Source organism: Amphibalanus amphitrite, unplaced genomic scaffold (genome assembly GCF_019059575.1).
Source record: "Amphibalanus amphitrite isolate SeventyFive unplaced genomic scaffold, NRLGWU_Aamphi_draft 001058F_arrow, whole genome shotgun sequence".
NCBI lineage: Eukaryota > Metazoa > Arthropoda > Thecostraca > Balanomorpha > Balanidae > Amphibalanus > Amphibalanus amphitrite.
The window spans coordinates 144475-161416 of record NW_024882552.1 but is presented as its reverse complement, the minus strand read 5'-3'; the positions used below and the strand labels follow the sequence as shown (position 1 = coordinate 161416).

The window sequence follows — 16942 nt, the reverse complement described above, 5'->3', positions numbered from 1 at the left end:
CAGCTGTGGTCGCCAGAGCACCCATCAGAGGCTGCACCCTGGAGCACCCGCCAGAGCACCCATCAGAGGCTGCACCCCGGAGCGGACCCGTCCGACGGGTCCCCAGTTTGGCCGCGCGCGACCCTGGCACCGCCACCGCCGCCGCCGCCGCCGGCAGCAGCACGGCACCCCTCCCCTCCGGAGGGAGCCGCTGGGGCTGAATGAAGCCCGCTGCAGGAATCGGAGGGTGGCTGTCGGCTGCAGCTCCCAGAGAGGGACAGTGGTGACCGGTCCTCTGCGGAGCGGCCACCGCGAGCTGTAGCAAGCCACACAGTCGGAGCTCGCTGGCAGTCAAAGGCACATAAGCGTGCCTTGGAGTGACTTCAAGAATTCGGTTTCGCCCGAGACGCATCCATTCGATATTCGGGGCACACTTACAAACAATTCAAGTGGTGTCAGATTCTGAAGACATTCGCCTGAACCTGGCGTGCAAAGAATCACGAGTGCGGACTGGAATCAACATATTTCAAGTTTGGAGTGTCAACCCTCACATCTTCTGATCCCGAGGAGAGTCGAGGAGTGCAGAGCTGGGAGTGAGGGAGTTGATCCGGCCCCCGGCTGGTGGAGAGGTCACAGAGATCGCCACGGAAGGTGAGAGTGGTCGTGTCCGAACCATCGCAGGGCCGGATGGGGAGTGGATATAGTCTCCGGTCAAACCGGCTCGGAATGGGAAGGATGTTTTACTCTCGGATTGGCTTGGAGGAAATGATATTCACTCTCGCTCTCAAACGCGGGCAGAGCGACTGATATGTGAGTTGACTCTGCAAGGGTGTCCTGGAAAACATTTATTAGGGAAACATTTGGAAAACAGCCTGCAAAACATTTAAACCCGCAAAGGAATCCGAACAGTTTTTTAAAGGTTCGCAAGCTGTGAGTGTCTTTCAAATGCCGTCATATTTTTTAATCAAATTTTTGTGAGAATTTTCAATTATGAGCACAGTGCATATGTATTTTATGGTAAAGGGTAAAATACTAGCGCAATAACACCGTATTGCGCTAGTATTTTGGAGCTCCAAAATACTAGCGCAATACGACCGTAGCCTTTCTTACTTCTTGCTCAGATACTGACCACACAAGAAATTCCGGTCATCTATTATGCGTCCTTGGCATAAAAGCTGTTCAAACCTTCCAGCACCACATCATCCTAACCGTTTTAATATGAAGATTACATGCTGTCAGGTAGGGAGCTAGATGATACCAAACACGCCACGTTGAGTGGACTGAATCTTGCGTAAAAACGGCAGTTTAGTTTGACACGACAAGCGCTGATGGAGACACAATGGAGTATTGACACCACTGACTGAAGCGTTTGGGTTTCGTCTGTCAGCATTGTTTACTGGTCTTAAGTGATACTGGTTGGCTAAACGCCATCATCATTGACATCTTATGAAAGCATTCTCGCGACAATGTGTCCTTTTTAGCATGTCGCTGAATGGCATGACCTTTTATTTCAAAATGTATTTTGAAAGATGCCGGTTGGAAGCATACCATGTTGACGACCTGAGCACTGTAGCTTTATATGGAAATGACATGGATCTTCTTAGCTACATTATTTTAAACTTAGCTTCTCTGTACCATAATTCAAGTATTTTTAAAATAAAACTAACGACCTAAATTTTCTTTTTTCAGTTACCTTTTATCTGCTGAGACCAGATAACAACTCGACTGAGGGCACCTCTGGGTTCTCTTCAATTGCGCCATGCCCCCACGTAAGTACAAAAAGCTCCAGCCCTAAAGCATCGTGAAATTAAGCTGGAACTAAGTGGTCAACGGGACAATATTTGCATTTTGAGAAAGTTGTTTAAGATAGGTACATTGTAAATGAAAATAAGTGGCATGCAATCCATTTTCTATATGGACAAAATGCGCTAAATTCACGTTATCTTGAAATGTCATAAGAGTATCCCGAATTGATCTTTATCACCGAGTGACCGCGTTCCGCATTGCCCGTTTTTCAGATAATACAATGTGGGGAGCCATGCTCACAATCTTATTTCTGGCCATCTCACCCGGTCCGGCTTATTCACAAGGTAAGTCTCAAACCTAAATCACTGCTCAGTGTTCACATTAAGTCAATAACAATAATCGGCCTTCAAAACGCTGTTTGAAGCATTGGGAGAATGAATTGATGTTATGCACTCACGTTTTATTTGTGAACTCAGTAACAGAATGTTTCTAATTTGCATTACAATGTCATGGTCTACGATATTACTATGCAAGATGGACATTGTAGTGGATGTCGCTGAGTATAACATAGGACGCATCATTTGTTTTCGTTGGTTCACCATGTCAAGGCCGTATTTAAACCCAACTAAGTTTACACATTACTTGGTGAAGATTCATCTGCTTTTTATATCAGAGTGAAAGACACACCATCACGACCTTATAAGCTTTACGTTTGGTACGATGCTCATAGCTTTCCAGAAACCCAACACAAAGACAAAGTATCACATGATTTATCACAATTTAGTAAGTGATTTCATGACGTCGTTTTCAGAATCCTTGTGCCTCTCCACAGGATGCGCCGGTCCCGCCGACGGCCAGACTCTGATCTGCTACACGGAGAGCTGGTCTCCCGTGGAGGAGGCCAGCACGTGCGGCTGCTCCCACCTCGTCCTGCCTCCGATCCAGCTGGACAACACCTTCAGCGTCATCGGTGAGTACGCGGGAGCGGGATGTTGGAGGACTTGGAGAGAAGGAAGCGCGTGGTTGTGAGGCCAGGCATGCGCGTGATCGAGGTTACATGTGCTCAACCTTGTGCGGCGGATTAATAGATGGATACATCGAATGACTACTATCAATCAAGCGGTATTCACGCACGATTTTTGTACATAAAGTAACTCTGGAATGTTTTGAACATAATGCTTGACGGTATCAAAATATCTACTAAACATAGCTTGCTTTATTATCGCCATTTTATTCAGCATCTCAAGAGTGACTACAAGCTTACTACAACATACGCCAAATCCCAGTAGCATCACTTCAGTAAAAGTATTCATCTCACACTATCAAACCGAAGTCCTCACACTGTCTCGCTCGCACTTGAAAAACCCGATCGTGCGAGCAAAGTAGCCACCCTCCACCATACTTTGCATCCACGTCAAAACTCGCTCGGAATGCAGCTCGATGCTACGTCGACCTTGAGCCCGGCACAGGCGGAAACAAGCCGACTTCCAACCCGTCCTCCGACCCGTCCATCCGGTCGCCCTACCGATCTGCCGAACCTCCGGACCTTCGAAACTGAGTCCCGTGCATCCGTTCATCCGTCCGTCTGTCCGGACCTTCGAAACTCCGTCCCGTGCTCCAGTCTGTCCGTCTTATGCACGTCTGCCCGGCCCTCCATCGGCCCGTCCTAGGGTCCTAGCGTCCGTCCGACAGTCCGTCGGTCCGTCCATTGGTCCGTCCATACGTCCGTCCCATCCCGTCCGTCCGTCCTCCCGTCCATTTGTCCATTTGCCCGTCCGTGCTTCCTTCCCTTCCGTTCATATGTCCGCTCGCCAGTCAGTTTGTATGTATGTATGCATGTCCGTCCGTCCGTCCAGACCTCCGAAACTCAGGCTCGTCCACCCCGACCTTCCGACCATCCGGCCACCCATCAGCTCCCCCGCTGGCTGTCGGGGGTGGGGGAGGGGGTACCTGGACGCTGGGGCAGCTGTACGCTGGGAGGAGGGGGTAGCCGGGCGCTGCAGAAGCTCCGGGTAAGCAGCCACCAAGGCTGACGCCGTCAGCGCACTGTGGGGACTTCGCCCCTCCCAGCACGACTTTACTCCTGCGGCGGTGCGCCGCAGTCAGCTGACCGCCGCGGCGCCGGGCAGCGCGGCGGAGCGCTGGAAGCCACGCGACATCTTCTGCTTTGATGTCTCGTAGTAGCTGTTTGGGCAAAATTGGGCAAAAGATAAGAGTTGATTCCAATGCAGAATTTATGGGAGAATATTTTGATATGTGTTTCCACACGTAACCCCTGCGGCGGTACACCGCAGTCAGCTGACCGCCGCGGCGCCGGGCAGCGCGGCAGAGCGCTGGGAGCCACACGACATCATCTGCTTTGATGTCTCGTAGTAGCTGTTTGGGCAAAATTGGGCAAAAGATAAGAGTTGATTCCAATGCAGAATTTTTGGGAGAATATTTTGATATGTGTTTCCACACGTAACACCGCGTAACTCACTTTGTAAGGCTATGATTTGCCGAGTCAAATCTCCGAGACAAGTGGCATAGAAACATGTTTTGTATTTCATTCAAAAATCATACCTTTGGATTGTTTTTCGAACTTTTTATGCATATGCTCGTATTCCTCATTAAATACAGATTATAAAAACATGTCGCAACGTCGAATTGGTGCTTGATTAAACGAGTGAGCATGCGTTCCGTTGTCAAGTATTTTTTCGCCTTATCCTAGGAGCACGGTGCTAGTCAGCGCAACTCTTCACTTTGTGACGTATTTTGATGTATAAGTCATCATCTTTAAAGCGATTTAAGGTCGGATTCGGATACACTGGACAATTCTGCATAGAAAGCATATAAAGAAAGTGGAAATCAAAATAATCGTATTTGCCACTTATGTCGTGCTAGGATCGCAAAAGTCCCCACGGTGCAGCGGCCGGCCAACGACGCAAATGGGACAGTACCCGGGGAGAGGGGCGGAGAGGGGTAGCGGGGAGGATGCAGAGGTTCATGTGAACTGTGAACCAGGGTTTATATGAGAGGAAGGGGGATAAATAGAGGGAGGAAAAGGAAAAGAGAGAAGAAGGATGGAGGAAATGCTTATGGAGTGTTCTAAAAGTAAGGCAGAAAAAGGCAGAGAGAAAAAGAGAGAAAAAAAAGAGAGAGAGAGAGAGAGAGAGAGAGAGAGAGAGAGAGAGAGAGAGAGAGAGAGAGAGAGAGAGAGAGAGAGAGAGAGAGAGAGAGAGTAACCAAAATTGGAATTATAAAAAGGATAGAATAGCAGATGTTCTGTCCATCTCTGCTTTAAAAAGGACGCATCCTTGAGATTGACAAAAATATTCAATAACCAGTCAACATCCTGCAGCGTTGCTGCAGTATTTTTATTTAGATAAATCACTTAAGTTGAGCTGCTGGCTGACTCAATCAATGCTACGACGTAAAACTGAAAGAACTCTCCCGGGTTTGACCCATATCCTCACTCAAACGGCCGTGAAACGATTTATGTTTGTTTGTGCTTAAAGGAAGGGTGCCACCTTTTGGACACAACGCAGTTTTTACAAGATTAGCCTCACATGAACCTAAAAACCGGCTTCACTTACCTATGCTCGAGACGGTCAGCATTGAATCCGCACGTGAAGTTATCATTTGCGAGTTTTGCTGCCAGCATTCGGGCAGGCAAAAATCTTCAGCACTATTTCCTCGTCGTGTTAAGGGTATTTTATAAAACATGAAATCAGCAAAGGTATGTATAAAAGTTATACTTTTGAAGCATGTTTTATCATTTTGAAAGGGTATATTTTTTCTTTATGGTATACACTTAAGTTTTAAAATTTTAATTGGGAAGTTTTTCTAGTAAGTTGCATGAAGGGTGAAGGGTTCCATAGATCTCTTAAGCATTGTAAAGGAAAAACCTTTACTCGACTTATTTGATGTTCTTTAACTGTTGGCAAATATGGCCAACAGTTACCTACTTGGTTACCTACAACTTAGTTCAAATCATGTTATCTTCTTCCTTTTTATTTGTTCATCTTTTTGTCTCAGTTGCGCCATCAATGCAAATGGCAGAATGATATGTTGCCATGACAACAGGATATGCCAGCCGTCCTAGCTGCCACATCAAACGACCTTGAGTTGTAGTGGTGATATAAACAACGATCTTTTTTTTTGGCCAATGTATTAAATGCAACGTTTCGGTTTTTTGTATATTGTGGACGCGCTAACCACGTCTAAAAATTCAAATAAGTAAAATAGATTCATAGAACAAAAATTTCGGAAGGTGGCACCCTTCCTTTAATTCGTAAAGAAGCAAGCATATTCTTGAGCGATGAAATGCTAGCTAACTATCGTGTTATGATTAAAGGAATAACAAGCATGCAACAAGCGTTGGTTCATGTTTATGCATATCTTTTTTGTAAGAAATGCATCAAAAAGGACATACCCTTCAAATGTTCGGAGTATCGGGCTATCCTAAAAAGGATATTATTTGAGAGTGAGACGCTCCACCAAACCTGTTTTGCACCATCTGAAGTGTCGCAAACCCTGTAAGTTTAGTCTACAAACCTGTCACTGTTCTGACTGAGCTACTAAAACAGCTCATAATAGCCCTGCTAAACCAGTTTTAACTTACCGGGAACATTTGGCCGATCGTAATAGGATATGGTCTCCGGCAGATCTATTCCACAATCAAGCTAAATTACTCGTTTTTAATGCCTAGTGGCATTACAATGCTTGCAGAGGTCACCTTGAAAATTTGAAATATGTTTACGTCTTCCAAACATCAAACATTGCGGCATATTTATGAGTGGCTATCACATACACTATCAAACATCTAATGTAAGCGCGCAAAATGGAAACCATCGCTATCCAGGCGTCTGGTCACCCTTGTGCTCTGTGGCGTTAAAACCCTCCTGGTATTCAGCAGTAGCGACAAATGCGATTACCAACATTAATCATATTACAACTTCAGAGATGCGACAGTCTCTCTAGGCACTAGGCAGAGACATGCCGACAATACCGCACGCGGAGACGTCTTTTCATGGACGGTAGGGCCGTTTAGCATAATCAAAAAGTGACGAAATCACGACACGTTATACAGCGAGACACTCCCAGCTTGACGCTCATGAAAATAAATGATGAGCGCGACCGCAAAGTAGAATCTGTACATATATTTCCATTGAAGTTGATAATACCCCTATAAATTGTACATTATATCTCAAACCATGACACATGATAAGGGTTCACAGGGTACGAGATAAATGAACGGTTTTAACCCAACGATCTACCTACACACATCCTTGAAAAAATCATCATGAATAAAAATCTCCTTTCAAATAGTGAATAGATTTTCAAAGCTTGTTTCACAATTTTGGGCAGAATGAATTCGTGTCTACTCGGTTGTTCAACCGAAATAATGTATTTAAAACAATTTTCCGGAAAACGCCATGTTAATTTTGTGTTTTAAATATGAGGTTGCTGTGCATAAATCACGTGCAAACTGCTCGCAGACAAAACAAACTGACATTTTTGCAAAACGTCGCCGTCGGCGTCGCCGCAGCCAAGCCCCAGCCAGGCTGGCACGGTCCGCCGACATCAAAACAACGGTGCGTCAGCTGATTATTGGTCCTCCGATTCAGGAGAAATTATTAACGCGGGAACGCCGGCGCTAAATAAAGGCGGTAGGATTCACGGCTTCGCATGATCGTGTGCAATATTTTTTATAGTATCAAGCGAGGGGTATTGCTGGAGTTTTGCAAATAAATATTTTGTTCTCAGTTTGGCTATGCGATCGTGAACACTTTATTATCATAGATACGATATGAAACAGGATAAACAGGCCAACCCAAGGCTTATGTAGGCCAACCTTAGACTTCGCATAGCCATGGACATTGCGTAGGAAGGTTTAGGTACTCGCCGATCGTACCACGATACCACGGGCAAGATATCAGACTTTTGGGAGTTTTGTGTCGCTGAAATGTATTTTAAGTGCTAAGAAGGAAAATAATTCAATTTAATGATGTCATGGACAATGGACATTTAGCCATTCCAAGCATATAATTTGCCTGGCTTCGACAACCAGATAGCCAGGTTTATTTCAAGAGCTTCTAAAGAGGTAGTGGATTTAATATCGTTTCAATTACATTTATTTGATAATCCTACATATCAGTAAACCTGCCACGCTATCATTCTCGGCGAGCGAAGCGATTACCGGCACATCGTACCAATGCCAATGCAGCGTCGAGCGTCCGATGGTTTACGATAGGAATTATAACAATAGTAGCGCTTTTTAGAACCATGGTCCGAAATGGTAACTCAAAGAACCTCTTCCCCTTTCAACTCACCTGAAAAAGCTGCTTTCGTGTACCACCCAGCACCCGTTTCGTAGATATATCAAAATCATAACCGGAGGCGAAGATTATCTTTATGATCTACCACGATTCGTGGGGCTGACTAGTACCGACGGGGATCCCACAAACACGACGGTCACATTCATTAAGCATGATGTACGGCGTAAAGCACCACAACTCGGCCCCAAAAGCGCAACCTTCTGAGATATCTTATATTTAGTTTCAATGCTGGTACTGGTGCAGTTTCAATGCTGGTACTCTGCTCATTTCTGTTCAATGAAGTTATTTCTCGCTTAAATGCGCCTCACATTAATCGTGTGCTGTGCTCCACAATCATTGCGCCGCGCGCTCTTCCTTCTTATCGGCCCCCTTGAGATCGTATCCATCAATATCTACTTGCTTCTAAGTTCTAATGACTTGTAGAGAAACAATTTTAGAGCGTTTAACAAAATAATTGCATAACGAGCGATGGGAAAAGCCCAATCGTCCAACTCATAAAAAACTTTGGGACACAAACAACTGGAAACTGTTGGTAGTTGGTACTTTCGCGCATAGGCGGCGGAACGGGGAGGGCACCGGGGCACCGTGCCCCCCCTTTGATTTTGGCATTTTAACAATGGGCTCTATGGGCGTTACATGGAAAGAATGGGACCAAAAGTCGGCAGTGCCCCCCCCCCCCTTACCCAGTTGAGCTGGGCGCAGGTACTAAATGGCATCAAAGGAAATCCTATATTCATCTCGCCGCATTTAAGCGCACCAATCGAAAGACGACAGCGTGACCGCGCTGACAGGCAATCAACCTGGCCACATAAAACTAGCTAGTGCAAGGAAGATGTCTATATAAACCACTGGACCATGCAAAGCGTTCAGTAAATAAAATACGAGTAAAGATGACGCGTTTGAGGGCAGACTGGCCAAACAGTGACGTTACACGCGGATCTCAACACTGCACAACACATTCATCAAAAAAGATCTCGTGGATCCCTATATACGTCATAACTAGCCCTAGTACGGGGGTATATAGCCATGGACGTAAATGGCCGGCTTAAGGCACAGGATCCCAATTGTCATCCCCATTACGTGGTCCCCAGAAGTCGCCAGGACGAGAGCTAATGGCAGTTAAGCACATCTTACACGTGCCGACAAACGTGACACAATGAATCCAATAATGAGTCCGCTAATAAGCCTGCCTAATTCTGCATGTAGGCTGCTATTTACCACCACGGCGGAAGGCTAAAACGCATCCATACAGCTCAACATAGGTGTCAATTTCCGCCGGGTTGGGGGTGCTCAAGCTCTTTAGATTCCCCGCCGGCTCGGCTGGCTTGACTTTGGAGCCCCAACAGACGGTGCGGGTCAAGGTCACCGCTAAGGCAGCGGCGGATTTGCTGCGCCCGGGCAGTGGGCACCCTCAATTCGGTGAAAATCGACACCCATGCAGCTCAACATGACAAAACGCTGCATACAAGCGCACGTCCTCGCATTTAATTGACGCATTTAACTGCGTCACTAACCTCGTACACTGTACAACACTGGTGAGATGACTGTCAGAAGGAAACTGCCGACTTTGGCTGGCAACATTCAGGGTTGGTGACTTATGTACTGAGTTCGGCTGGCTGACGGCGATGTGACTTCAGGACCGGTTGATGAACGGGCCATCCTAGCCCCATACTACAGGAGCCCAGCTGGTCTTGGCGAGCGGCGGCGACTGGACGAGGCTGGACCCCTACTACAGGAGCCCAGCTGGTACTGACGAGCGGCGGTTACTGGACGAACGGGTCAGCCTGGACCCCTATTGCAGGAGTCCGGCTGGTCTTGGCGAGCGGCGACGACTGGACGAGGCTGGACTCCTACTGCAGGAGTCGAGCTGGTCCTGTCGAGGAAATAGTTCACCTTTAACATGGGATTTTAAACTGAGATAGCAGTCTGATAGAGCAGATTTGTGTATGCCTTAGAATAAGTTAGAATACATTTAAATTTTATTCATCACATTTTTAACACACCTTTTTAAATTTTATTTATCAAGTTACTCACAGAAGGTGAACAATTTCTTTTAACACTTACAGATAGCCGGTCCCGTAGCTCAGTTGGTTAGAGCGTTGGACTCCGCGTGGTGAGAGCACGCGTTCCCGGTAATGACAGTCCGGGTTCGAAGCGCGACGGGCGCTCGAAATTTATGGGCCTCCTGACAGGTATGGTTGCGGTTGGTGGCAGGCCGTAGCCAGGCGAAGTCAGCGAGGGGACCGGCCGTGCGCGGCTTTGTGCGCACGTTAAACTTTGGACTCTAAATTCTGCCATAGAATCGGAATTGCGCGATCGGAGGGTAGAGGGCAGGGTCATCGCAACAAGCTTCGCTTAGCGGTGGCTCTGTCCTTGTGAATCCTTCCCATCTAAAGGTTCGGACTAAATTTATAAAAAAAAAATGCCTTATATTTGAACCGTTTGAGATATTCACCTTTTATCAGTGAATATTGGTGCTTAAATTAATGTTCTAGTGCTCATTTACAGCAAGCAGAAACCTCTTCAACACACACAGTGGCCAATCAGCGATGAGAGCACTTACAGGAGCAGAATCCCTTGCAGCTGATAGGTTGTTCAGCTGTAAGTGTTCATAACTCTAATCATTAAAATAATGAAATCCCTTTAGAAGAAGTGTGTAATTCCAAGTTAGAATACATTTAAATTTTATTCATCACATTTTTAACACACCTTTTTAAATTTTATTTATCAAGTTACTCACAGAAGGTGAACAATTTCTTTTAACACTTACCTGCTTCAATGGTGACATGTAGCTCTTGCAGCAGAGAAGGCACAGCATTTGGCTGCAACTTCAAATATTTACTTGTTGCTATCAATTATTCAGTTTTGAAATGCATACAGGTAGGTACAATGAATCTTGGGTTCTCCTGTAAGAATGCCGACCGCAGAAGCAGAAGTTCATCCAAAGCTTGCGCCTGAAAAAAGGGCCAGGTTTAATTATCATTATACCATAATCACATTTATGCCTAATTTGTAAGAAATAGGTTTAGGTTAGCAGAAATAGGTAAGGTTTTGACTAGACCCCCTGGGCCCTGGGTCACAACAGATGACCCCCGTGATTGGTGGGACCACCAGGCACCAGCACTGGCACAGTCCGTTCTGACCACCGCACACCTATCAGCCACATTTAAAATGCACTACACTACATCCCCCACCACCTGACCACACCAGACCAAATCTGCACCGCGCTACACAAAATCCGCACTGCACCAAGCTAAATCCACGCCACACCAAAGCCTCACCAGCCGGACAAGCCAGCACAGACGAGATCTTGTCGAAATTGCCATGCTTTGCAGAGTGCATACTGGCCTACCTGAACCTGACCTTACCCAGCATATGAGCCTGACTGTCCTTAGCAACTGGGAGCTCATTATTGACCAGGCCCCACAAGCCTAGTGGCCTCCTGAAACCTGATTTCCATATGGGGTGAGCTATTTAAGAATGGTGATCGGATATCGAACGTGAGACAAGACAGCAATGAGCAGTGGGCGGTTCATGCAACCATAATCATGTTTCCTTACCACAAGTATCAAAGCAAAATCAAAAATAGCTACCTATCGAATTCAAATTTCACTGGAACCTCACCTGCATGGATCTTAAGTGAAAGGATCTTGATACATCTGCACGAAAGATACATCTTGATCCACTCATCTCAATCTTGTTTTTCTGCATCCAGAGCATGCAACACTTCTGGTCAAGGCCGTATATAGGACATCGCTTCTGGTATTTTTGGCACCACACTCGACTGCTGAGCTCAAATGCAAATTTGGATTGCAATCACGGTCATAAAATACTGAATATTGAATCGCAATGTATGTTCAGTCGATGTACCCCTCGTTCGATGTCTCTCAGACGACGAAGATTGTACGTCGTCCGGCCAATCCCGTTCTAGATCAACGGGGGCTCGGCTGCAATTATGGAATGTGATTGGCCGAATGGCGTAGAATCTTTGTCGTCCGAAAAACATCGAACAAGAGTAATGTCGCTACTGCGCCATTGTTGCATCGAATTCGCCCCATAGAAGCACGTGTTAACTCTCTCCCATAGGGCCCTGGGTTGACTCTCTCCATAGGGTCCTGGGTAAACTCTCCCCTTGTCTATTTTCTTTAAACGGGGATAGTTTGGACAACAAAATATTTTCGACCTCAAAAAAAATAAAACTTAATTTTTGATGTACCTCATTGATGCAAAACATCAGAAAAACATTAGAAATTAAGTCAAAGAAACCGATTATTTATAAATGGACAGCTGACGGCATGCCTCCCGTGTCCCCTGGCTTGAAGCTTCGGCTCCGTGTTACCTTAGTATTCTATGACCGTGGCCCCAGCAGCCCTTGCAGCAGCCTTGGCAGCAGCATTCACTTGGTTATAGATGAAAACATGAGGTGAAAAATCGTAATGATCTTTAAAACCGTAGTGTATTATCTAAAGTTTCTGAAATTGGAATTTCAACCCGATCAAGAAGACATCAGGACTTGCAGCTGAACGAAGAGAGCAAGTGTGAATTAATGCAAGGAGCCGAACAAACGACGCATGTTTATAAATATATTTTCTGGCTGCAGTCGGGTTATTATTTATGATCATGTGCTCTTTCCTCTTCCCAATAATCAAGTCCCAACCTTTTTCTTGACCTCACAAATAACCCTCCTTACACACAATACTATACAGAAATGGGCAGTTTTGCACATTCGTGATAATAAGTTACGGCATAAAATTGTTTTAAATACACTTAACATCACTTTTCCGTCGTGCAAGAATGTTTATGCACTCAACTTGGAAATTTAAGACCACTCGTGCTTAAATGATTATTTAAGCACTTGTTCATAAATGAACTCCCTACGGTTGTTCATTTATGAACATGTGCTTAAATAATCATTTAAGCACATGTGGTCTTAAATCGCAAAGTCTGGTGCATAAATATTCTTACACTCCGGAAAAGTGACGTTAACATATATTTAAGCCAGTCCCGATAAAGTATGACGAGATTTTAAAGCACTTCACTATAGTTCGTTTTTTTTCAAAAGGACGCTGGCTCCAAGTGCATTATCGAAGCTCTCACGTAAGTTTTGGCAGCTTCAGCGTCTGGCCAAGAATTTCTTACCGAAAAAATATCCGATTTCAAATTGTGCACGGTAAGTACCCGGAAATTGTGTCCTTAAAAATTAGCATACTATGATGACATCACTGGTGGCAGCAGGCACCCAATGTCCGTACGATGGGACAAAGTTTTGACGACTTTGGGGGAAACTTCGTTTTTCACTGTTGTCGAGGTTATAATCGAGTAAGCGGTTTCGTCCATGATAGTTATCGTTACATTGCAATACAAGTTCGACAGCATGACGTCACCACTGTTCTCATATCTGGCTGCAAAACGCACGTATGGAAATTATCGGGAATACTTCACGTGTTAACCCGCGCCCGGCTGGGGGTCCTGGATTTCCACGCCCTGCTGGGGGGGGGGGGGGTGTTTGAACACCCCCCCCCTTGTAACTCGGCTCCTGGGCCACGTAGCGATACGCGGAAGGCGGCGTTCGAAAGAGCGTCAAAAATAATGACGAAATCACTTCGGTCAATTTTTTCGTCAGGTCAAAGGTCAGGTCACCAGAGGTCATTGAAGGCAAAATTTCGCCGATTTCCAGGTCGAATGTCGAAAATTTCCAAGAAGCCAACGCATAACTCGGGAACCAATAGAGCTACAGCGCCGCGGAAAAGCGCATTCGATAGCCCTATTAACGCCCTTTCTGAGTAATTCTCTCAGATTTGACCTAACGTCAACGGTTTTGCCTGCAGGGGGCAAAAACTGCAAAAATAGCCGATTTTTTCGGAAACAGTTTTTCTGCAATAACTTTTGACCCAAGCCTTGTACGAGCTTATTTTTACCAGCATCGTGTTCCTCTCGTCAAGACGCATCGAATGAACTATAACTTGACCTTGAAAGGTCAACTTGAAAATTTGACCTCAGGTCAAGGTCATGACCTGACCGGAAAGGGTCATGTTGCATATCAGTCGATCCGTATCGTCGAGCTGAACACATCTAAGGCGCTTTCATCGCTCTAGCATGCCTCTATCAAAAGTTATTTGCGAAAAACTGTTAGATACCATTCGTGACCTAAGATGACCTCAGGGCATAAACAAGGGTCACGGACACCATTTTCATGTTCTGTGTGTCTAAGCTACTTGTAATTCGGTGTTTGGGAGTGTTTATAATGTCTTTCGTCCAAAAGAGGCGCATTTCAATTTTCTCCCATTGACTTATAATGGGGAGGTCGCAAAATTGACCTGACCTTAGGTCACCGATATCAAAATTCTGAGATATACATTTTGTACATGCTATTGCTCTTAGCACTCGCTGAAAGTTTCAAAGCGATCGGTCACTCGGTGTAGCTATGACAGACATTGAAACTTTTTATGAGGTGAGGTCACTTCAAGTGACCTGGTGACCTGACCTTGAATGACCTTGGTCTGAAATTTTCACAACATGTGTAGAATTGATGTATGATAAGGTGTACCAAAAACGGCGGCGCTCCGCGCCGCCGTTTTTGAGATATTCGCGAAAAACCTTAAGGGGGGGGTGTTCAAACACCCCCCCCCCCCAGCAGGGCGCGGGTTAAAATAAGGCGACGTTCGAGTTTCTCAGGTTCAGTTTTTGCTCGTTTTGCTCGCTAAAACGCGTGCTTTTTCGAAAAACATACTTGGAGCCAGAGTCCTTTTGAAAAAAACGAACTATAGTCACTACACAGCAGTCAGCACACCACCGCAGCAGCCCGCGCTCCGCATGGTGGCTCGGCCTGGATACCGGACGGTTCGTCACTGGAGTGGTAGACTGTGCCGCAGCACACGTACCGCCGCCCGGTGTTACCGTCTTATGCCGAACTGCAGTCTCCAGGGCCACATGGCTGTGGTGAGGCTATAGTGCTACAGTGCATTGCAGTCTCCAGTGCTTGCGCAACGTGCTATGTTTCAGTTTCAATAGCTCAGGCCATTGTCAATTTGTTGCAGTTTCTCAGGTGTTGTCAACATCAGTAGTTACACATATATCGTCCAAGCTGTCGTATCGACTCAGCTGTGCCATACTTCGGAATCGAAGCGATGGCGCTAAATTAGCCGTTACTTGAAGTTTAATACTTTTGTCAAGGGCTAATTCCGTACTACTATCAAGCATAAATTGAGGCGTGTTTCCAATCAAAAGTTTAGCAAGATGATTCAAAAACATACACGCATGACATGCAATATGGCATCTTCATTATCGCAACTGCGACTGCAAACTAAGATCACCTAAGTAAGTCACACTTACAGACGCTTGTGCACTGCATCGCTGCTCACAAATGCACATCTTCCGTGACGCAATACCCCAACTCGACCGGGTAACCATAACCGTCTGTGTACCGGTGCCGGCAATGAATTGCAAAGCATGGAAAATCCTCGCAGACCATGACGACATTGCTGTGGGAGGAATACGGAGTGCGCATCGTGGAGTTTTTGGCTATGAAATGGACTCCAATGTATTTCATCGCGTTTGTGCCGTTCGGCATAGGTACCCCTCAGGATGCAGTTTTTTTAGGTCAAGGTCTGGAAATGACTGGAACTCTGGATGGAATGTGTCTCTACATAAGCCTGTGTGGTCTGAGCTAACATATATGACGGCATGTTAATTAGACAGCAAAGCGGCATATGGATTTCGAAGATCGCTGAGAATTAATTGCTATCAATTACAAAACTGTCACTGTGGCCATACCAAGCAACTCATGGATATAATTCCATCAAATGTTGACAATACACTCAGACAATATTCATGTGTGAATTTCATTGTGACGCATAGATGACGTCGCTCGGATTGGGCAGTCTTCGTAACAATGAAACAGTTTAATGAGTATGTGGTAAAATTAGTCACATAACCATAGTTCGTTTTTCCTCACTGTAAACATCTTTTTGAACACAGCACGAGAATTGCTAGCTGAAATACTGAGAAAACTGGTTGGCGCACATTGATTTGACCAGATTTCACAGACGATCAATTTCATCAAATTTATTTACTATTTCACAGACTCATAGCTCGTATTTGCCAATAACTACAGCCCCACAGGGATAGACGACTTCTCAGGAATTATATCTGAACTAATAAATAAGTTGCACGGCGCTTAGCATAACGTTACATCGTCGGTGTTCAAAACTTATTTTGAAAATATTATTCATATCTACAATACAATGTGCGCTAACCAGTTTTCTCAGTAATTCAGCTAGCAATTCTCGTGCTGTGTTCAAAGAGACGTTTACAGTGAAGGGCAAGCTTAAAAACGAACTATAACCATGCGTTTTTTAGCCAAAATGGCAATCACAATCAATTAACCATGCCGCAAACACCCATAGCGCTTCATTATCGTTTTTGTGCTTCACCTGTGGTGAAAGGGACGCATAACGGGAAGCTTTTAATGAGCTAATCATTGTTTTGCAGAGGACGGGCAGGGAAGGTCATTGGTTTCGATTGTCCGATGGCACGCTTTTGGCGAGAGGACTTGTCATATGGTATTGACCTATGACCCATGGAGGAACAAGTTTGACCATGTAATAATAAAACAGTTCCAACATTCTCGGGTAATTCACTAAACCAAAGTTTTACAAGTTCGTAAAACTGATGAAAATGAAGAAACAACTATCAAACATCAATTTATAATCTCGTCTCAAGTGTCAGCTTGAGCGCAGTGACATGGCCTTAGCTACAGTTTGCCACAGTCTATTGTAATTCTCGTCTTGCGCAATTCAAGTGCTGTGAATGTAAATAACCAACAAGACACCGCCATTGGCGCGATTACACATTCCTGTCTACCTCCTAAAGCCCGTCCACATCAATTCCCTTGTAGA

General features: G+C 45.4%; 1 protein-coding gene across 1 annotated transcript in view; it reads left to right on the top strand.

Moving 5' to 3' along the window:
- The first annotated feature begins 239 nt into the window (after positions 1 to 239).
- LOC122369649 (chitinase-3-like protein 1) overlaps positions 240 to 16942 on the top strand; it is a 33825-nt gene continuing 17122 nt past the window's right edge. Inside the window, exons 1-3 of the mRNA XM_043344550.1 lie at positions 240 to 1748; positions 1998 to 2069; positions 2558 to 2695. Of these exons, the coding sequence (XP_043200485.1) occupies positions 1739 to 1748; positions 1998 to 2069; positions 2558 to 2695 (220 nt within the window). The 5' untranslated portion in view covers positions 240 to 1738. The remainder of the gene's footprint in view (positions 1749 to 1997; positions 2070 to 2557; positions 2696 to 16942) is intronic.